The sequence below is a fragment of the Pseudocercospora fijiensis genome (genome assembly GCF_000340215.1).
Source record: "Pseudocercospora fijiensis CIRAD86 unplaced genomic scaffold MYCFIscaffold_5, whole genome shotgun sequence".
Classification (NCBI taxonomy): domain Eukaryota; kingdom Fungi; phylum Ascomycota; class Dothideomycetes; order Mycosphaerellales; family Mycosphaerellaceae; genus Pseudocercospora; species Pseudocercospora fijiensis.
Window position 1 is genome coordinate 3,574,680 of NW_006921536.1, and position 22,852 is coordinate 3,597,531.

Consider the following 22,852-nt stretch of genomic DNA (forward strand, 5'->3'; position numbering starts at 1 on the left):
TTATTATTGTATAATATAGTGTCCTTAAAGCGATTAAGGATCTGTTTAAACTCGGAGTCGTTAACAATAATACTAGAGGTAGTAAGAAAGACTCTATACTCGAGAATACGCTTTGCAATCTACCTACGAATAAGGCCGTCTATGCCTCGGATAGTACGTTGTCTAGTAGGTCGATTGTCGTTATACTACTTCTAATAGCGCTTTATTATATCTCTTATTCGTCCTTCTATATAATAGCTAGAGTTAGCCTCGAAGTGCTTAATAATTAGTAAGGCGAAGTCGTCGGAAATCTTACTATCGCTATTAACTCGATTATAGTCGTATTCTACACTTTCTTCTATACCTTTAGTAGAAGACTAAGAGTCGCTTAAATCTAGTATAGGTTGTTAGACTATAACCTGTTATTATCGCTCCGATTGCCGCTAAAAGTAAGCCGTTAAGGAGGTATCTATACCTCTAATAACGACTAGCCTAGGTAGAGTTGAATTTAGTGTCTAATTAGTAGCAACACTGCTATCGCTATCGCTATAGTTTGAATTAGTTAACAAGCTCGCTACGGATATAGAGCGGCTATATAGTAGCCGCTTAGCTAACTAGATTATAGGTAATAGACTTCCGATTAAATACCGTAGCGCTAGCAAGAATAAGGAGACATCTATATAAAGAGGGTTACCTTAAAGAGCTACGCGGATAGGTATAGGCGGTGCCTACGGTAGATAGACTAGTATAGTAAATGCTAGTATTAAAGAGCCGGAGCTAAGGTCGATAATACGAGAGGGATAAGAGGGGGTGTCTATAGTAGCTATAATCGAGAACAATAGTAGTTATACTAACAAACTAAGACTTATACTACTTCTATAGACGCCTCTTATCCTATAGACGATATACTATAATCAATCCTTAATTAATCCTCGAATTTAGGTTCTATTTACTAGCCCCTATTGCTAATTATACTAACGGCTATATACCTAGACCTTTATATATATAAGCTAGTACCCTCTCGCACTATTTCGAAGACCTAATAGCTACTTTCTACCTCACCGTCGCCGGTTATAGTATATAGCTTATTCGGTAGTACTAAGAAGCCAATTTAATAAGCTAAGCCGGACAGGGTTTAAGCCCCCTTCTACCTCCTTCTACTTCTAGTTAAGGCAGGATTACTACCTATACGAGTTGTGAATATAGCGTATTATATGCTTTTAAACGACTCCGTTCAAAAGCACGGTCTAGGCCTACGAGTTAATAACTCGTAGGGGTAGAAAACTAGCCTTCGAAGGATACGGTAGTAACCCTCGTATCTACCTTATTCGCCGACCTCGAGAGACCCCTACAAATTAGTAGCTTCTAAAGGTCCCTAGTAGGTACCTTGCGTAGTAGGTTTAAATTAGTAGTTGCGCTCCGTATACGCGGAAGTAGCTCGCGCTAGTACACTAGTATATAAATAAACTCGGTATAGGTATCCGTATATAAAGGATTAAGTAAGAAAGTACGGGTAACTATACGAGCTCGTGTAGTTAACCGTATACGCTTATATAATCGAAAATACGCTAATTAGACCCTACGCTAGGCCGTTAGTAGTTAAGTAAAGGAGTATACTAAATTCTTAGCTAAATAGCTTAAACTATGTCTCCGCCTTCGATTAAATTTAGTCTTCTAGTATAGTAGCTATCTCCTACTAGCTACTATATATCCCTTATATATATAAAGATAGAGAGTTTAGTAAGAAATAGGCGAAGGTCGCTATATAGCTACTAGAGGTTATATAAGTCTAGGGGCCTATATGTAATTACTTTAAGAGCCGTTATAGGAATAGCTATAAAGACCTTAGTAGGGAGCGATTATAATTAGAACTAAGTTTATACCTTAAGAGAGGTATATATTAGGGCTTCCGAGAATACGTAAAGTACTTAGAAGCTTAGTTTTATTAGTAAATCCCTCCTATTTAAAGCTTCTTAGTATTGTAGCCGTTCCTGTTACCCTAAGACCTACCCTTCTATCTATTACTATACTTCTTAATCTAAACTACAGCTTCTCGTAGAGCGATCCACATACTCGCTTAGGTCCTTCCTTCTATACGCTACTAGCTATATTCTACGACCACTACAGTTAACCTACGCTGTGTGGTCTAACTATCTTACTTAATAGTCTAATAATCTATCGCTTAGTAGCTAATTAGGTCTATAAAGTAAATATACTAATCGTTTCTATATTAGTCGAAGAGCCTATCTAGTAGCCTATTTCTACGCTATTATCTACGCTAATTAAGGAGCCTATTTCTATACTAAATAGTACTCGAATTAATAGTTAGACTAATAGTTAAACTTTAGTTAATACAGGTCCTTTTTAAGACGACCTTATTACTACTACTTTTGCTAAGGAATATAGCAATACTCGACTTAATAGTAATAGCTATATCTCGGCGGCTAGTAAGCTTAATCTTACTAAGGTTAGCGCTACTATAGCTTATAAGCGAGTAACTAGCAAAGTGCGTAACTAGAATACTAGCTTTAAGTCTATTATTACTACTACTTAGCTAACTAATAAGCCTCTTATTAGCGATCTAGTAAGGGCTTATCGTATAATAGTTAAGCGCCAAGTAGTTACTAGAAGGCCTCTTAACGGAGCTCCTAGAGTTATCGTTATAGATATCCTTTAAGATTAGCTTCTTAATAAGGCTATAGAGATACTATTTCGACTAGATAAAGTATAGCGCGAGAAGATATTAAATACGAAGGAATAAAAGGCATTTAATAGTCCTACTAAGAATATATATAATACTATACTATCGACACTCTCTTAGAGTAGTAATAGTAGTTAGGCTCTAGCTCTAGTAGTAACGGCTCTAGTAGCGGCTCTAGTAGTATTAAATCTAGCTATTTTAATAATACCTATTTAACGAGTAGAAGTTATCGACTTATTAATACTATCTACGGTCGATAGTAATACTACTTAGCTTACTAAGCGTCGTTGTTTAGACTTCGAGACTAAACGGCTCTAGCGTAGATTATAGATATAAGGAGCTATACTAAAGGAGGTACTATCGCCTATACCTAATACTCTAAGAATACTCGCTAAGGGCCGTAGCTTTAGACGTAGAATTAGCTCGCTATTAGAGTCTTTAAGTGTCTCTATTATTAGCGCTACTAGCGAGGCGCCGAATATACTAAGTCCTACTAGCTATACGAGAGATATAAGCGACTAATCTGCCGTAATAAGCGCCGTAGTAAGAGACGTTAAGCTAAAGATAGTACGTTAAATTAATACTATCTAGTCTAGTATTTAGGCTCTATAGGTAACGATAACCGCTTCGTTACTATTAAGACCCTTACTATTATTATAAATAGAGCTTAACTAACTAGCGGATAGTACTTATTTCCTTTATAGCCGTAGCCTCGTCGGTATTACGAAACTCGCTATTTATAGTCTTCTAGCTTCCTATAACCCTATTAGCGATATTATATACTTAATTACTATATAAGAATACCTGCTCTTTAAAGGGTCGATATAGCTATCTAGGCGGCTCGAAATACGACTTCTAGACCTTATTAAATCTACTCTCTAGTATTAACGTTATATCGCCGTAGGAGCTAGGTACTAGACTATATAGCAATATTATACTATCTAGAAGGACGATGCCTTAATATTTAAGTCTATAGAAGTGCTTATCTCTATTATAGAACGGCCGCTAGTTATAGGTTGGTTTATAGCACTTCTATAGAATACTATCGATATATCCGAAGATATATTCTATATCGATTAATCTAGTAACTATAATAGCTATTTGCTATAGTTAGGCTTTACTTAACCGGTTAAAGTTCTATACTAATCGCTCTTTCTAACGCCTTACTAGTTAAGGATACGCGGCATTAAATATACGCCTAATCTAGCTACTACTACGACTAAATATCTAGCTTAGGTTGCGTTAATAACCTAGATTACTAAGCCTTCCGCAAACGATATATAGTACTATTACTAGATTATAACGTATACGCTTAGGTAACTCGATCGACTTAATATCTAGTAACTCGGCTAATTCGATTATTTATTACTTACTAAAGCGGAAGTTACCCTCGAAGTTAGCGTTAGGGTACGTTTCTAGTAACTACTACTTGTCTCTTAGATACTAGCGTAGCTCTTTATATAGTCTATTACTACGAGCCTATATATACTAGTATTCGCGCTTAGTCTCGCCCTCTCGGCGAATAGCTAGATCTAGTAGATTATCGACCTCGGAAGCTAAAATAGGTATAGTTATTGCTAGTATTCTACTATAGATAGCGATAGTAGTATCCTTATTAGTTAAGAAGCCGTTAGAGTCGTATTCTTCTATAGTATAGGATAGCAATAATATCTAATCTATAATACTAATTATAGTAAGGTCTACGACTCTAGCTACCTCTTAGTGCCGAGGTTAATTACTAAGCAGCCTACTAAGAAACGCTACTAAATTGCCTACGTAAGCTCTTATAAGCCGTTATTTTAATTATTTACTTCCCGCTACTAAAATAGCGCTATTCGCGGCTTCTTATAAGTTATATATAGTAAGCGGCTAGAAATCTACTACGTAAGGTGCCTAGTAGCCGTAGTATAGATAGTTGTCTTATCGCTTTATCTACTAATAAGATTAGGGAGTTAGCGATAGTACGATTTATACTAAGGTAAGGTTATTACTAGACGAGGCGTTTCCTAGTATAATAATAAGCTATAACGGCTATGCTTAATATCTATTTTTAGCTTAGTTTATAACTCCGGCTAATCTTCTATATTAGGATTGCGTTATATATAAGTAAAGATTAGCGGAAATTATAATAGTAGGCGGGGAGTATTATAAACATAGGCTAACCTCCGAGTAGGGGTACTATTAATAACACTTTATTAGCTAATAGCAAGGCTAGTACTATACTAATAGTTAGTAACCTACTAATAATAATATCTCTACCTAAGGCCTCTATATAGATCTTATCTTATACTAGCTAGAAGTAAGCAAATACCTTAGATGCTAGTATAGCGTGTTTCCTATACCTTCTAAGGCTTATTTATTTATAGATCTACCTCTTAAGATTAGAAGGAGCTTAATTACGTATAATTTAGCGTAGAAGGTACTTCCGTAGGTCTTCCGAGATATTATTACTAGAACCTATATCGCTTAGAGTAGCCTAGTAACTAGTAATCGTAGGGTTATAGTTAGAGGTATTACTACTAATATACTCTACCTACTAGAAACTTAACTAGGTACCTAGACCTATAGTAGCCTCTATATCTTTTACTATCTTTTATAAGTTAAAGGACTCCTTAATAGTAGCCTCTACCTCCTTATATAATACGAATTTACTTCCTACCCTACCCTTTATATCTACTAAATAACTAAGAGTTCTAAGGAACGATCTAGAATTTAGACTTAGTATAGCGAGTAACTAGTAGAACGTAGTATAGAGCTGCTTTATAGCTCTTTTATATACTATACCGAATTATTACCGATACTAAGGGAGGAGCTATTCTAGTACTTAATATTAGAGAATAGTTTAGTAGGAAAGTATCGGAACTTCTTAAAGAGAGCTTTAAGGGAAATTAATAAGTTCGACCTAGATCTAGATAAAGATATTTAACTAAGTAGTTAGGGATTTAAATAGGGAGCGAAAGGATAAAATTTATACCTAAGGAGTATAGTTGCTAAACTATACTATAATAGCTTATATATAGATATATATACTTAATTAGTTAGTATCCTTACCTAATTGTCTATAGATTTAGGGTAATATAAGTACCTTCCTATAACTACTACGGAATTAAAGTCTTCGAAAATTCTTCTAGTACTAAGGAGTAAAAATGCCGGCTACGCTACCGGCTATACTACCGGGTCTTATAAAGGGCTTGCTTTAAGTTACGTATACATTCCTATACTTCTTAGAAACCGATAAATTCTATAGTTCGAACCTGCTACTCCTATAGTTACTTAGCAAACCAATCTAAACTAAACTAGAATTGCGGCTTACTACTAGTAAACTAAACTAAACTAACCCGAACTACTACGGGGTCTACGTTTAATATAGTAGGCGCGCCTACTTTATAAAAAGGACTTACTATCGCTCTTTAACCTCTAGTTTAATAAACAGACTTAACCTATCTACTAGGTAGTATTGTAAAGAGCTACGCCCTAGATAAACGATACTAGCCTTAGGCGTTCGGCCTATACGATACTAACCTATAGGCTACTACTTAGCGCTTAGCGTACCGTATAAAACTACTTAGATTTACGTAGATAGAATTAGCTCCTTATCGAACCTATTAAGTCTTATATCTAGTATCTACGTACGCGTTGCTTCCTCGTAATAAGTATTCTCGCTATTTATTACTAAATTAGTATTCTTCGAGACTTTAGCGACCGCGAAGAAGAATACCGCTCTATCTTCTTAAAGGGCTATTTTAGCTATAAAGAGAGCAATCCTTCTATATACGAGCGCTATCTCTAATTTAAGGACGAATTTATTAAACTTTAAGACTCTATATAACGCTTCTTTACTATTAGTAATAACGAGCTTAGTTAGTATCGTAAGCGCGGTAATATTACTACTTATTAGGACTTCCTTACTAGTTAAGTACCTCTTATTATAGAGATTACCCTCCGCCTATATAGAATACCTACTAATTTAGTACCTTCTAAGCGAGCCTTTAGCGCTATAAACTTTATATAGAACGACTATCGCTCGAAGCTATCCGCTACTTATACTAACGACTATACCTATATCTATATAAATAGCCGTGCCTTATATAGAAGACCTATAGAAGAGATAGTAAGAAGGTAACGATAAGCTAAATAGGAGAGATATAGTAGCGATAGTTAGTAACTAAGAAGGAGATTAGGAAGGCGGAATTAGACGTATTATTAGCCTTCGAAAAAGCTTTTATAAACGACTACTATCTACTAGTAAGTAACCCTCGCTATCTCTATATATCTAACCCTAAATAGCTACTTAATCTATACGGTCTAGCCGCTTACTAAGAATAAGATAACGACTTCGAAGATAAGCTAGCTAACTATAAAGCGCTCTTTAAAGTTTAAAGTGCTTCTAATACTAACTAGAAGTTAGCTATTATAGTACCTATAATTCTTTAAGCCTACTAATAGCTAGGCTTCTAGTAGGTACGACCCTCTAGTTAACTACTTACTATTTAGCTAGTCGCTCCTATAAGATACTAATAGCTAGTAATATCTAGAGATCTATAGTAACTATACTAGCGTAGAAGCGCTTAGATAAGCGCTCTAGCGGCCGATTAGTTAAGCTTATAAAGCAGTCTATTCTATAGTAAGAATTGTTCTATATAGTGTCTTGTTCTATAGTAAGAAGTAGTCTATATAGTATCTCTAGTCTATAGTACTAGTCGTATATATATAACCTTCTACCTCTAGTTAGCGGCCTTTAGCCTTAGGTTCTAACTACTTAGTCGACTATATCAACGTTTTTAATAGTGTTAGCAACGTTGCTAACGTTAGTCGTGATTAACAACCTGGCACCCCTACCTCCGAGAGTGTCTTTTCAGGTGTGAAACGTGAAACGCGTAGGGCTGGCGTGTGGCTGGCTCCAGCGTGCAGTGCAGCCTCCCGTCCCAGCCTCGCCTCGCCTCGCACTACTCATTCATACTGCAAGCGTCTACATATCACATCGCCCTCGCCCTCGCCCCTTTCCACCTCTTGTCACACACCGCACCTTTGCTCCTGTGATTTCTGGTCGACATTGGCATCAACACACCCAAGCGAAGGGCTTGGCTTCACCGTTTGAGACATCCCTTGCAACACCCTGGCCTTGGCCCTGCTCCCACACCTGGCTCCGCCTGACACCGGCATGCGCGCACCAATGCCATATCCTCACCACGACCCCTTCCAAGGAGGAGCCCATCCTCCCTCCTCCACTGCATACCACGGCGCTGAAGGCAACCTCCATCCAACACCCACTGTTCGCTTCAACAACCCCCCCTTCGAAGACATACCACTCCACGACCGCGACCGCACTCGAACGTCCCCTGTTCGCGAAGGCCTTGGCTCAAGGCTCCTCCCCTCCCTGTCGAATGCACAGCCAACTGCAGCAGCCATACAACGATCTGCTTCCATTCTTCACGGCAGGGCAAGATCCTGGGCCGCCTATGTTCCAAAATTAAACACGAACACAATCACGTCACCCGAAAAGCAGGAATCGCTGCCAAAACCACGACCGCAAAGTAAGATCTTTGGTGATCTCTTTAACGGAGAGTCGGCGCCAGTGCAACTCGGTGTTCCGACTTCGCCTACCAAAGAAAAGGAGGGGACAGACTTCGTCATGGAATACCAGCCAGGCAACTTCACCGAACGACCCATCGATGGTCGCGTGCGCAGACATTCGACAGCAAAGACGCCGACTCCAACGCCAACGACACCGCCCGTGACTGCTGCCAACCGAAAGACGTCTTGGTTTACGCGAAAGCCCACCTTACCTGCACCTGCGCCTGCGCCGGCCGCAGCCAAGGTAGAAGATGAGATGCTCAACCTCAACATCCATGCATGCCTCTTCCCACACGGTCCCGCAGATCCTCTTTCACCCCACGCCTTCAACGATCTGCTCCGAAACGCGACGGATCTGCTTCAACGATTGCAAGCCGCTTACAAAGAGAAGCTTGACTACATTGCCAGCATTCAACCTGAGGTCGATGCTCAGAAGGAGGAAGTGGACGAGGCGAGAACACGTTCCCATCACCTGAAGATGCAGCTGGAAGACATAGGACGCAAAGCAGAAGAGCAGCGACAGGTGAATGAGGAACTTCTCATCCAGCTATCCCAAGAGAAGGTCAAGCTTCAAGAAGCACAAGAACAGGCCAAGACCATCCGGCTAGTTCGCCGCGAAACTGCGGAGACAGAATTCGACACCGACGTCGACGAAATGCCTCACAGACGGAAACGCAATTCTGGTGGCAATGCTAGTGACTCCGGTTTCGAGTCTGATGCCGACACTTCGAGCCTGTTCAGCTCCAACATCGACCACACAATCCCAGCACAGTATCAGCAGCAGCAGCAGCAGCAGCAGCAGCAGCAAAGGCTTGTTGTGACACTAGATCACCAAAGTCAGCCGCAGGTCCGGTACGCGAGCTCGAGAGACAGTCGCATGAGCCAGCAGTCTACCGCATATTCCGCTATCAACCACAATGACAGTACATTGACTGCTTGGACCACCGTTGAGCGATTACGAAACGAAAATCGCCACCTTAGAACCCAGATGGAGGAGATGCAGTGCAATTTGCAGAGCTGCATCGATCTTGTGAGCGGTGCAACAAGATCTTGAGTATTCTATGCATGAGGAATAAAGGCGTTGCGAGACTCAGCTTGGAACTTGCATGATACCCGCATCCACATCTCGCTATGGACAGCTGTATAGAGAGGGCATGGCTGTATAGATGACAATCATTGCTCGCGCATGAATATATATATATATATGTATACCGTGCGTAGTACGTACCAAACACCCTCATTCTTCAGTCGCGAATCTATGGTAGACTAGAAGCTCATTATATACCGTGTTGACGAGTTCCAGAAGAGTGACAAGGCTGTGGACCAACCATAGTGCTGGCGAATTCCTGGTGGTCAGCATCACTTTACTTGGCCCACAGCCTTTGACAAGACACTTGCTATCGTCCTCTTGCGTAGAATTCTTCCACATCTGAGCCTTTGCAGGACCGGCGACCTTTGCCAAATGACTCGGGAGCTACAACAATAACAATGGCCACGACAATCTCCATCACTAAGATCATCGCCAAATTCTGCAGTGATACACCCGCAGCTTTTTTGGAATTCGGCACTGTCTATTTCGTCTACAAAACTTTCGGCACGCTTTCTCGACACATCTGGCCACCTCAGAAATATGTCTGGATCCCAGACGGCAGATACACTCATCGCGGAACGCATGACGATCTCAAATGCTTTTGTCAGGAACATGGATACAAATTCATAAATGCCGTCTCGATGGCTGCCACTGCCACGATGGCCCTCGACAGTCAGTCTGGCGGAAGAGGACCATTCATGCTGAGATTTTTAGAAGCTGCAGCCGCTGTAGGCGGACTATTGTTGGCTTGCTGCGGCGTTCCGCTGTTATATGGCGTGGCGTGTCAGGTCGTGCCTTCTTACGGACAAGCAATCGATTGGCTTGTACAGAAGCGAGCTCGGGCAGAAAGCTCTCCAACTGAGGACGTCGGAAAGGAGGAACAGGTCATTCGAGCCAACGTGGAAGTCGCTCTAGCCAAGCAGGACGTAGTTCGACTAAAGAATGAGCTGGCTCAGGCGAGACAGGCGAAATCTCAGGCGGAGAATGAAGCGACTCAGGCAAGAAGAGAAGCGAGAATGCTTCGCAACGAGAACATAAGTCGAAGGCTGTAAGCCAGTCTTGCAAGAAAACGGCGAAGTCATCATTGTCGTCGGAAGACGTTAATGAGTATGCTACGGTCGACTCCTCCGATCACCGATTTTGGACGGCTAAGCAGTCGAGATGTCTTGGTCGTGCTTGTCAGCGGTCTGGAGTTTTTTCGAAAATCTCATCTCAATAGCAAGCTTGGTCATTTTGAGGCCCCAGAGCAATATCTCGCTCTATGAGTGTAGGCTGTTAAGTCCAAAGGTTTTCTCAACTCAAAATTTTGTATTTCTACTCTCCCAAATACTTGAAAGTTTGCCTTTGAATGTTGCCTCGCAGTCAATCTCGGTCGTTTTCGAGATGAATCACTTAAGCAAGCTCCAACTTGACCGCGGACTATCTACTGGAACCTCCAGCATCGTTAATAGCTGCTGAGCCGAGACAGGATACAGAGAAAGATGAGGGTTCGGGATGTTTGTGAGAAAAGTCTGCGCAGACAGCTCAATCGCTGCCCTATGCCGAAATTTTGGTTCGGAGAATATAGCCAAGATATTTCAAATCAGGCTCTGCAGCAGCCTTCTCAACCTCAAGCGCCGAAATACTCACACAACCTGCAAACCAGCACGCTGGCCAGCATAGGATGCTATCTCATCCATATACGAGACATTGGCACGGGTATCGCAAGCTTGGACGGAGAAACGGGCCTGGAAAAGGACATGACACGTGGATCATTTCCAGTCGGCAATGAAAGTTGAAGGCTATGGATATTGCAGGACTTTGTGTCCTGAGATTGTTGTAAGATTTGTTGATGAATTTGCGGATTGCCATGGGAGTTCCGGGAATTCTTGGTCTGCCGCGACTTTTGATGCGAGATAGTGAAAATCCAGGGTGCGAACGCTCGAGAGAAGTTATTGCGTGTGTGGAGCCATGTTTTTTTGAGTCCGGGCTTTACTCAGACTACCTGGCACCCTCGAAGAGTTTGTCGGCGAAGATTGGAGCAGTACTGGTATGCTTACACCTCTGTCGACAGCAGACTCGGGAGCAGAGGAACGGTGCTTCTTGGATGAGTATGAAAATGACGGATCGATGGACAAGACTAACATCAAATTGGTTTGCGACGAATAGATGATGGGCATCGCCGCGAAGTTCTTTATTTGAGCTATGAATGCAATCGACCTGTGCGCAAGATATTAGCTCGATTCTGCCAATCTGCTCGCCACTGTGCCTGAATACCTGCCTGTGTGCCAGAGATATCAAGGTGCTAGCTCAGCAAAGCCCTCTACACGCTTCAACCAATTCTTGTACATGGCATTACCGAAAACTGCGTGCCTCATGTGTCTCGTGTCACCGTGGACATCAGCCTCGTCGATGAGCTTTTTGCCCCAGTGGTTCATGCGATAACGCAGCAAACGAGCTCTCTTGTTCTTAGCAAGACACTCCTGCAAAGCTGATCCGCCCAGTTTGGCATAGTCAGCATGTTCGTCTTCATAGGACAGTTCTTCCATAGATTTCTGCCTCATGTGCATTCTCATCTCGTCAATGGCTCCTTGACTGCTGGATGAGATCATATCTGTATCGCGAAATTCATCGATCTCGAGCTTGTCGAAGCGCGAGACGTCTGTGAGCTCTGCAAAGGTCACCCGGTGCTTTTCGTATAGCCGTGTGCCACCAACAGCCATGGCGACATCTGCGAAAATGGTAGCCTGCTTCGATGTCCAAAATTCAATGAATGCAAGACCAGTTGTCTTGCCCGTTGACTCGTCAAGAGGCATAGATACGCTGATTATCCCATCGTTTGTATTCAAATTGTCGAGTGTGCGCGCTAAACAGCACTTGAGTTTCGCTTTGTCGGCAGGAGACACCACCGGCAATCCATCTGCAATGACTATATTCTTGCGCTTAGCCATGTTGTTTTGGAGAGATGTGAGCTCACTTCGGAAGATGTTAATACCGGCATAGAGCTGATTTAGCAGGTACTCGATCTTGCTAATCTCAAAACGACAATCGTTGATGATCTTGGCTATTCTCTCGGCGTTTGAGAATGAGAGTAGATTGTAGGGATTTTGAATCACGACTTTGATCTTGTTGTAGCCCGAGTATAGGGCTCGCCACGCCATGAAGAAAGGATCGCTGTGGAGGGATCTTGTTTCCAGAGTGAACTGCTTGTGCGCCAGCGCGCAGTCCGGGTCTCTTAGGCACCTGACCCTGCTGCGCGGGTTCAGCTCTAAATGATAGGCGTGGCCGTAGCGCATGTATGCTTTCCTGGTCTCGCTCAGCGCTGCATTTATTTCGCTCTCAGCTGTTCTGATGAGCTCAGTCCATGGCTTAAGACGAAAGTGCTGACAGGCAGGGTTTGGGCAGGCCTGGGGTAGAGCTAGGTGAGATGTGATGCGGAGAGATATCAAGTCTTTCTCTGCGGCGGAATGAAGATCGTTGAAGAGCCAGTCGTAGTTCTCCAGAGAAACATCAGCCGGTAGGACGGCAAAATGAGTGCACGAATAATCTACTAGAATGTTGTCCTGCATCTTGATAGATGTGAGTTCGTGCTGTATGTGTCTTTTGTGCCAGAAAGTGGCGGCGCAGTCGACACTGAAATATCCTTTGCAGAACGCCCTGTCACCAGAACAAAGCCTTTGAGTAGCGAGAGATGAAGACTTTGTCCAGTGTCGAAAGTGATTTTCAGCACGAGCAGCGTTCGTGAGCAACAAAGGGGTCTCAAACCACAATGGCGATTGTATTCCTATAATGCAGAAGACGAAGTCAACGGAACGAGAGCCACGGAGATGGAAGGTGCAAGCATGTTGAAAGAGAACAGACTATCATTGGGTCATAGCAATGCTATTGCATGCCTGGATACTGATTGAGTTAGCTTCTAGAATATCCTCAGCTGTATCTCACTTCTGCGACATGTTAACCCTTTCTCTTTCACAAATCGTCTCTTCGGCGCATTCGTGCTAGCGAAAATTTCGCGGCAAAGGTAAGCAGATTCGTGTCATCGTGATATCGCATCCAAGGATCAAGAAGTTCTGCGCTTCTTCTTTGGGGTGCCAGGATCATGTTCATCTTCCAAAGTGGTATGTGCAGGACTTGTTGACTGGCTGCTTAGACTCTCTACAGTCCCCGTACCTATTGGTGCAGCCAAGTGATCAGGATCGGGAGCGCCGGGGAACATGTCGTCGCCAGTATCGCCGACTGGGGCAAGGTCGTCAAAATTCATGTTCTCGGGATTAGTCGCGTTAGCTGCTGCGGCAAAGTCGTAATTGCTACTGTCACCAAAGTAGTCGTTGCTGTCGAAGAAGCCGTCAATGTCGTGGTCACCTGGATTGCCGATGTTAGACAAGTCGAAGTCGTAGACACCGGGAGACTGAGAAGCGCTTGCGATTCTGTCATGTAGCCGACCGAGCTCATTTTCTTGGTCTTTTTGCAACTCCGTGAGGCGCTCGATCTCGGCATGGTTGTCTCTGATGCTGTTGAGCATTCCTCCAATGTCTTGTCGAGGCTGGTTTGGCGATGCGAGAGCGTTGTTGCTGTTCGGAAGACCACCATTCTCCTGCATGATACGATCAAGCATCTGCTTGCTCTGCTTTTGTGTCAAGCCACCACCATTGCCGGAGAAATTGGGGAGCGATGAGAGGTCGTAAGCGGGCGTGCTGTCGTTTGCGGCATTACTCGCATTCATGTTGTTGATAAAGCTTACTATTTCTTCGTTGTCGGGAACAGTGTTGAGGAGGTTCGGTGTCGACGCGTCGTCTTTGATTGCAGGGCTCTGGGTCGCTCGAGCGGTGGCACTCGTGACACTTTGAGGCGGGACACTTGCGCTACTGTCTCTCTTGAGAGGCGGCGAGTTGCCTTCAGGAGGACTCACAGACTGTCTGGCCGAGTTTGGCTCAGTCACCGCCCCGCCCATCTGTGGATATGCGTTGGGGGCACCGAGAAGCAGTTGCGGCTTCTTGTAGCGCTGGACTTGCTGATTGTTCGCATCCTGCATCGACTCATTGAACTCTTCAACCACACTTCCTTGCTGCGGGGAGGTGTTTTGGCTTTGGTTGCCGAACATGTTGAGAACATTCTGCCCCGAGTGGCCTTCTAGACTCCTATTGTAGAAAGTCGCGAGGAATGTTAGAATGGCGTTGATACTGTTCTCGTGTCGATCGTGAAGTTGCTGGAAGGCAGTCGCCTGTCGATAGAACTGCTCGTTCTGCTCCTTCAGCTGGCCGATCATCCTCGATATGAGATTCTGCTGTTGCTGCACCTTCTTCAGCTCTTGCCGTACAGCAGCGAGCTCATTTCGCGGCAATTGTGCAAGGCCTTGAACACCAGCTGATCCAAGCTCTCCCGGAGGCCTGCCATCGGGAGCAGGTGAGAATTGTCTCTCCTCATCGCTATCGTAAGCTTCGCCTTTCACAGTTCCATCTCGTCTTCGCTTCGCACTTGACTTTCCGGTGGGCTTCTGGATCAGCCAAAGAAGGTCGGGTCGATTCTTGCGGAAGTATGGATGCGAATACATGCTAGGCGGCTTCACACCTTTGCGAGCTTTCTCGGATTGCCGAAGTGAGCCATCAGTAATGTTGACTGTCTTGTGGAAGCCGTACATGTTGAGCTGTCGAACGAAGGAGGCATAATTGTTGTGCTTGAATAATTCTGGGATCAATGTGCGGGCGAACTCGTCTTCGTCTAAAACTATGAATGAGCGGCCATCGTCGGACCAGCGAATCAGGTCAGTGTGACTGCTGTCGAGAAAGCTGTATCTTCAGTCAGTATGTCGTGCGGGCAGAAGTATCTCGACACTCGACGCCTCTCACCTGCTGAGTTTCTGCACAAACGGCGGAATCTGCTTCCTCTTTCCCTGCGCGTCCCGTTTGGCAAGAGCGACCTTGGATTCCAGGTCCTGCTCCGTCTCTTCTTCCGGATTACCGCCCATGTTTCCCGCGCTGTAGTTCCCACCGTCCCACGCGTCTTGCCCGTTCTGTGGTGCCAATTGCTGATTCTTAGTCCTCCTCACCAGATGTGTCGACGGGGCCGGAGCCAGATTACTGCCGTACGCCTGCGGCTGGTTCGAGTTTAGGTTTGTAGAAAAGGCATTCGGGTCGGAGAAGGAAGGATCGGCAAAGGTGTGATCAGTGTTGAAGGCGTTTGAGAAGTCAAAATTGGAGAAGTCCTGGTTCTCTGGCAGGTGGGAGTTGAAGGCATTGTTGGTAGACATGGCTAAGGGCGATGCGCTTGCGCCTGGGGCAGGTCGTTTGCGATTCGGCGCGGGTTGTTGCATGTTGCGCAGGGTCGGTCAAAGGTTGGCGTTGGCGTATGCACGATTCCGACTGCGCAGGTTCTGTGGTCGGCGCTGATTGAGGCTAGACTTCACTTCTGCCTCGCTTCGAATGCTCTAGTCGCTCACTGCTACTGCTATGTGCGGCTGTGGAGGAGCTGTAGAGGGCAGAGGCAGAGGCAGAGGCAGAGTCTGGAGCGTGCGAGAGCAGGCTGAGCACAGGCACAGGCTGCAGGCGCAATTTGTATGGCGAATGTCTCAGAGACCAGAAGAGTCGGCTCTATTCCCTCATTGTGCTCTATACAAAGGCCTGAGTCAAACTTGCTCTAGCTCTTGCTCTTTTGCTCGGCGCGCGGCCAGCTGTTGTCTGTTGTCTGTTGTCGTGCAGCCTCAGTTCTTGGTGCTCGTGAGTAGGCGCCCAAAGCTGTCGTTGTGCTCCTTTCTGCCGTGCTCGAGTCGAGACTATGCTGCCCTGCCCTGCCCTGCCCTGTGAGAGATGGTGTGGGCTCGGCTCGCTGTATGCGCATGCGGCGTAAGACGTTCACTGTCAATAATACTAGGTAGTGACTTCTACACCAGTTGCCATTTCAACTGATCCCGCCTGCCGACCGTCTCGGCCCGATCATTTCTCCGCTCGACGATTTTTCTCCGCCGCTTCAACCTCACACCAGCGTCACCATAGAATCACGACCCGCCCAGCCCGCGGAGCACCGATGGCTGCAGAAGTGCATTGGAGGACAACAGGCACCCCGGCACGATATCTAACGGCGGCCGGACCGAGCGAAGACAGCTCCGCATATCCAACTCCGACCTTGCCCCTGTCTACTAATATATGTGCTCACGCCCAACTTGGAGACAGAATGCCCTTCGATTTAAACTATGATGAACACTCCCTCTCATCAGCATGTGAAAGAATTCGACTCGTACGGCATACGGTTAGCGATTCGCTCTTCGTCAACAATCAGCGTCAACACGATGCATACCGCAGCAACGACCCTAGCTCTCTGCATGCATGCAACTGCTAGCGAATACCTCCGCCGACAAGCATAGCAGACATGGCCATCGACGAGATCGCCGATCATCTCACATTATCAGAATAATGGGATGAGTGGACCTTAGCGGTAATAAAGACATTAATCGCCTAATAGCATCCCTACTACTCCCTACGGCCGGGACGCTTATATACTATAAGGTGTAATTATTAGAGGTACTATTAATAATACTTTATTAGTTAATACTAACGTTAGTATTATACTAATAGTTAGCAGCCTATTAATAATAATATCTATACCTAAGGCCTCTATATAGACCTTATCTTATACTAGCTAGAAGTAAGCAAATACCTTAGATACTAGTATAGCGTATTTCCTATACCTTTAGAGGCCTATTCCTTTATAGATCTATCTCTTAAGATTAGAAGAAGCTTAATTACGTATAGTTTAGCGTAGAAGGTACTTCCGTAGGTCTTCCGAGATATTATTACTAGAGACTATATCGCTTAGAGTAGCCTAGTAACTAGCAATCGTAGGGTTATAGTTAGAGGTATTACTACTAATATAATCTAATCTATCTATAAACCGGATAGTTTAATAGCTATTATTAAAAGAGAATTATTATCGTTTTTTCTATCTATTTTACCTATTAGATTCTCCATTTTTCGTTTTTCTAGTAATTCTACGAATCTTAGAATTCCGACTTTTTAAGATACCTCTAGTAGGATATCTAGATAACTTTAGCTTCTCGTATATTAAGACCGACTTTAAAGGCAAATTTATACGCTATATCTAGTACGAGAGTAGGAAAGGAATAGTACCGGAGGGAAGTATATAGCGTAACGCGGCGTATATAGAAGTATCTAAAGAAGTATTAGTATTATTTAGACTATAAGAGGTCTTACTAATCTAATAATAAAGCCGACTTCCTACCGCGTAAATAGTAACGTATACTTCTATTTAGTATTACTATAACTAAGTAGGTACGCGACCTAGCTATTACGAAGGCTATTTTATATAGTAGGAGTCGGAGGCTATCTAATAAAGTAGACGCGAGATTCTATTCTAAATAGCGCGAGGCCTTCTATACCTTCGACGCTAATTATAACTCTCCGAGTCGCGATAAAGTAGTAGATTATATCGATAAGGTACGAGCGGAAGTTAAGAAAGACGTATAGGCGGTATTTAATATACTTTAAGACGTTAAAATAACTTTAGCGCCGGCGAGAGTAAGAGTCGCGGTAGTACTCGCTTCTATAATCTATTAGTAAATATAGTATTAAAGGACGGAAACTAATACTACTACTACTACTAGCAGCAATAGTGTAGGCAACCGAGGGTAATATAACCTATAGCAATATAGGTAGCTATGTTTAGTAAGATAGGATAACGAGACTGCCGCTTAGGCTAGTAACTAGAGCCCTGCAATATAGGCATTATAGAAGTGTAATATAAACAATATACTGTACGAGGTTAATAATCTGTCTACTCTATAGAAGGAGGCCTCTTATATAGGCTTAAAACTAGCCTATAGGTGTAGGGCCGGTTACTAGCTAATATCCCTCCCTTTCTTCGTATCTAACTAGACACGTTTTATATAGCGCGCTTAAAACAAACATATATGCACCCTTAGCGCTCTTAGCTAAGGCTATTTCTAAAACTCTATAATAACACCCCCGGGGTAATATTAATCCTAGATACTATAATTATATAAAAACAACTTCCTAGAAAACTAACTACTATATAGACTTACTATTGCTTTAGTGCACCGTAATCCTCGCTAGCAATAACCTTATCTGCTAGTCGGCTCTCGAAATCTCCTCTAGAGGCATAGAAGCTATTAGCACCGAAGTACTATCTCTCGTAGAGAGCTTAATTAACGAGGAGGTTAGTAGCCTTTTCCTTCGTAGCATTCTCCTAATCGTATAGATATTCCCTAAGTCCCTCGTTATTAAGCTAGAGGATCTATTTAACTTCGTTCTAAATAACGTAACTTAACTAAGGAATCCTACTAACTAGGGCGTCGGAGATATAGCCGAGGCCTTCGACTAAGATAGCTATAGGGAAAGCGAATAGTACGAAGGAGTTAGAGGCTAGGAGAGCGGTTAGATTGCGGTACGCTTTAGCAACCTAAGAGACTATTAAGTTCTCGTAGCCCTTAACCTTAGTGCTATTAATAACGCGAGAGTAGCCTAGGTTAATTAATATACGGTTGCTCTTAGTCTTTAGATTACTATATAGTAGGTATAGTATCTAAATAGAGACTTCGTACTCCTTTAGAGGGCTAAGGATCTACTCCGCTTTACGCCCCTTACTATTAGGCTAACTATCGAATATATAGTCGAGGTCGTCGTCGGTAAGGTGCTTATTAGTAAGCTTGCCGATCTTGCTTAGTAGGACTAGGCTACGAGCCTTAAGCTTCTTAACCTAGTTCGCAAAGACCTCGGGCTAGTATATGCCTTCGATAATAGTAGAGTAGCTAGTCTTATCCTTAGATATAAGGTAGACCTTAATACGCAGGTAACTAGTACCCTCGCTAGCTACGAGCTTAACTATATCTTGTCCGAGACGAGTAGACTCCTTAGAAGGACAGTTTTTATAAGTACTACTAACCTTAAAGAACTTAGTAGGCTTAGGGACGGAGATAAGCTTATATACGTAATTAGGTCGAAGGGCGATAGCTAAGAGCTATAGGGTAGGGTACTAGCGGACGATTTAGTTACTTATACTATAAGTTTAAAGGGCATTACGGCCTTCTTGCTTAGACTTAGGCATCGTACGTATATACTAAAGGTACATTTTAAACTCCTCCTATATTAGATTGATAAGGAAAGGAAGGTATACTCTACGAGGCTCTTATAACTAACCGAAGACTCGAGGGAAGATAGTATTACTAGTCTAACGAAAGCGATCGAAGGAGGTACCTTAGCTAAGAATGCTAGTAACGAACTTACTCTAGCGATCTATTAGCGTAAGGGCGCGAGTAATAGTACTAGTAGGGTTAAACGCGTAGAGTCCTAGAGATGTCGGGGCGGTAATAGGGCGTCTAGGAAACTAGTTAGTATAAGCCTAATTAGCCTTAAGGGTAGCGAAGGCATCTTAATTAGCGATATTACGCCTAATCTTTAATAGGCGGCTAATAAGGACACTCGTCTTAGTACTAGTATAGAGACTATACGCCTTAGCGGCCTTCTTAATATAGCTAGTATATATAGTAAACGGCTCTTCGCCTAGCTTGCTAAGGTCGTCGTACTACTAATAGATAGATAGGGCGACAGATGCTTTGCCTATATCGCCCTTAGGAACTATATCGATCTCGGTAATAAGATATACAATAGAGTTACCCTTGCAAGATCTATAGATATTCTTAGTTAATAGTATCGGCGAGAGGCCTCTATACCTACGCTTACTAAAAGAGCCCTCGGAGGAAATAGTATCTTCTAGTAGCGTATCCGGTATATTAATATCGGAGTCGCTATAGTTAGTACTAGAAGGTATAGTAGACTTCTTAGCGGCCTTCTAGAATGCCTAGCGAGCCTATAGTGCCTTCTAACGCGCTACTTCTACCTTAGCGCGCTTATTTTAAACTTCTTAGAGGACCTTATAGTTACGGGTCGAGCGACAATCTTATACCTATATCTCTATAGCGAGCGCTAGACTAGTAGCCGTATCGGCTTCTGTCTTAAGACGAAGGACCTTACGTTCGAGAATATCTACGATAGGAGCCTCTTAACCCTTAATAATAAAACCCGCACTATTAATACGATAGCCCTTCTCTTTTAGTAGATCTTTAGTAGACTAGGCGTTAAGATCTACTTCGGTAATAGCATCCTTATACCGCTTCTAGTAGGCTGTCGTAAAGTCGTTAAGTACGAAGGTTAAGTTAACTAATTGCTTACCGTACTTCTTACTAGTAGTAGAGACTCGATAGATTATAGTACGGGAAAGGTACTCTACTCCCTCGCGACGGACCGGATACTTATTAACGAACGACGTAACCTGCTTAGCACGCTCTTATCTATCGTAGGCGAAGTTAATAAGGCTCTTTAGGAGACTACTCGGACCTCCCTACTACTCGAAGGCTTAATTAAGGTTCGTAAAGCGTATACGAATCGTAGTACCCGCCGTCTCGAGGCTATAGATAATAGGAAAGGCTTAATAAAGCTCTATATCCTAAAGAACGTCTCGCTTAAAGATACGCTTACTAATGTCCTAGCGTAAGTTGTTTATACCGTACGATACTAAGATAGTAGCCTTCTTAATATTTCTATCGATAACGCGTAGCAAGGTACGAGCGGTCTTAATCTTCTTTTAGGGGTCGTCGATAGCGGTAACGATCTAGAAACAGTGCTCGAGACTAGTTGCAGCGACTAAGGCGCTATTAGAGGGGGCTTCGATCGGGACTAATACGGCTAGGTTAAGGGCTAGTAGGTTACTACTACTGCTAGCGCCTAGCGGATTTAGGGCGCCGGAAGACATCTTAGTCGACCGGAGCGGAAAGGAGTTAGTAACGAGTTTGCAAAAACGTTCGTAGCTTGTTAATAATAATTAAAGGGTTTAAATAGAAGAAGAGGGAGGGGGTAGGCGGTAGTAAGTTAGTTAGTACTTAAGTAGAAGAAAGAGCTTAGAAAGCTCGCCTTAAATAGGGTATAAAGGTAGCGTAGTCCGTATATTCCGGTAAAGCAAACGGATAACGACTATATATAGACCCTAAAAAGTAAAGCTATATACGAGACTCCTTTATTAGTAGGGTAGGCTAAAGTTTAACAATCGATCTAGCTAATTGCTAGTAGCGACTACGCGCCTTTATTAACCTCTAGCTTTCGTAGATTCTCGCGCACTCGAAATGTAACTAGTTAGTTCGAGTACCTAGTAGTAATCTATAGTAGTAAGGCTAGCGGGACTAATAATACCCCCGGGATAGTATTAGCTTTTCTCTAGAGATACTCGGCAACTAGGAGCAAATCGCCTAGGCCTAGCGTAGCTTATATTAGCCTATAGCACTATCGTTATAGATATAGCATTACCTTTTATAGCAGTAGGTATATAAACGTAGCCCGTACGTTCTTCTTTCTTCTAGATACCAAGCTTAGCGGCCTAAGGTCCCTATTCTTAGAGGCTATAGGCCTAGGTTACTACGTCTATCTAAGAGCTAGGAAGGGAGAGGGATCCTCCCTTTCTTAGTATCCTACGTAACTAATACTAATTAGGGCAGGAACAATTCTCTCTAGCGAGGTATCTTATTACCGTTGCTACCTAAGGGTAGTTGCTAGAGACTAGGTAACTAGAGGGAAGTAGTCCTAGAAGGGTAAGGGCCGTAAGGGTAAGGGGTTAGGTTCGGCTAGCTTCCGAATACTACCCCCGGAGTATTATTCGGAAGTTATGCCTCGTATAGTTCTTTCTAAGGAAACACAAAAGGAGTAAAGCTATAGTAATATTAATCGAGGGCAAAAGACAAAAGAGCAAAACAATAGATAAGGTAAAAGTAAAGGAGGGCAATAACTAAGAGCATTAACATCCGTAGGAACAGGTAGTAAGGACTAAAGCTAAAGGGCAGCGCTCTATATTAACAGCGCGGAGAATAGTTAATAGATAAGGAAAAGTAACGTAGCGGAAAGGACAAGCAATTATTTAGTCTCGGGGTCGTCTAGCTATAATTCTAGGCAGTCTTTATCGCTAGACTAGTTAGGTTCCTCGGAGTTAGAGTTAGATAGCTAGAAGTCTAGTTCACTATTAGAATCGGAATTAATATCGGAAACGCTCTATATATAGTTAATCCGTATATAACCCTCCCTTTATTCTTAAGTTATTCCTAATAGCTTACTAAGACGAATCTAGGGATAGGTATAGTTCTTAGGCAGAATAGGATCTAGAATAGCAGTAGGATCCTCCTCCCGATAGGTATCTAAGGACGGTAGAGGGTCTATAGAGGCACTAACTTCCTCCTCGGTCGGCGGAGGGCGGGCAGGTTCTCGTAACTTAACGATCTTCTTTAGATTAGCCCGAGGGTAAGTGTACTTCAAGGTAGCACTATCTAGCTCCTAAAGAAGGTATACGGAACCCGAGTAAAGGACCTCCTTTACTCTATAAGGACCCTTCTACTTAAAGGCTAGCTTATAGGAGTAACTGTACTCTAGTTTAGACCGGTATAGAAGGACTATATCGCTAACCTTTAGAGGTTCCTAATTAATAGCATTATAGTTATTAAAATACTGCTTAGCCTCTTCCCG

At 43.3% G+C, this 22,852-nt stretch overlaps 5 protein-coding genes across 5 annotated transcripts; 3 read left to right on the forward strand and 2 right to left on the reverse strand.

Moving 5' to 3' along the window:
* Positions 1-7,687: 7,687 nt before the first annotated feature.
* On the forward strand, positions 7,688-9,308 carry MYCFIDRAFT_215620 (uncharacterized protein; the record flags this gene model as incomplete). The annotated part of the gene is made up of 1 exon (XM_007929451.1): positions 7,688-9,308. Exon 1 carries the CDS (start codon positions 7,842-7,844, stop codon positions 9,306-9,308), a length of 1,467 nt encoding a protein of 488 aa, XP_007927642.1. The 5' UTR covers positions 7,688-7,841.
* Positions 9,309-9,891: 583 nt separating this feature from the next.
* MYCFIDRAFT_203956 (uncharacterized protein) lies at positions 9,892-10,644 on the forward strand. The gene has a single exon (XM_007929452.1). It carries the CDS (start codon positions 9,986-9,988, stop codon positions 10,394-10,396), a length of 411 nt encoding a protein of 136 aa, XP_007927643.1. The 5' UTR covers positions 9,892-9,985; the 3' UTR covers positions 10,397-10,644.
* An 882-nt stretch (positions 10,645-11,526) lies between these two features.
* On the reverse strand, positions 11,527-13,167 carry MYCFIDRAFT_175771 (uncharacterized protein; the record flags this gene model as incomplete). Its single annotated transcript, XM_007929453.1, has 7 exons — positions 11,527-11,561; positions 11,588-11,632; positions 11,653-11,688; positions 11,716-12,956; positions 12,988-13,021; positions 13,054-13,081; positions 13,147-13,167. 7 exons carry the CDS (start codon positions 13,165-13,167, stop codon positions 11,527-11,529), a joined length of 1,440 nt encoding a protein of 479 aa, XP_007927644.1.
* Positions 13,168-14,499: 1,332 nt separating this feature from the next.
* Positions 14,500-15,033, reverse strand: MYCFIDRAFT_43022 (uncharacterized protein; the record flags this gene model as incomplete). Its single annotated transcript, XM_007928818.1, has 1 exon — positions 14,500-15,033. A coding segment is annotated over one exon (534 nt), but the record flags the coding sequence as incomplete, so codon positions are not given.
* Positions 15,034-15,668: 635 nt separating this feature from the next.
* On the forward strand, positions 15,669-16,730 carry MYCFIDRAFT_175773 (uncharacterized protein; the record flags this gene model as incomplete). The annotated part of the gene is made up of 11 exons (XM_007929454.1): positions 15,669-15,695; positions 15,720-15,779; positions 15,816-15,829; positions 15,859-15,923; positions 15,961-15,992; positions 16,019-16,077; positions 16,125-16,176; positions 16,210-16,355; positions 16,412-16,536; positions 16,571-16,596; positions 16,656-16,730. The coding sequence occupies 11 exons, from the start codon at positions 15,669-15,671 to the stop codon at positions 16,728-16,730; spliced, it is 681 nt and encodes a 226-aa protein (XP_007927645.1).
* Positions 16,731-22,852: the final 6,122 nt, after the last annotated feature.

Bases quoted from the DNA above. Each gene is read 5' to 3' on its own strand.
- MYCFIDRAFT_203956 (XM_007929452.1), top strand. From the start codon at position 9,986: ATGGCTGCCACTGCCACGATGGCCCTCGACAGTCAGTCTGGCGGAAGA.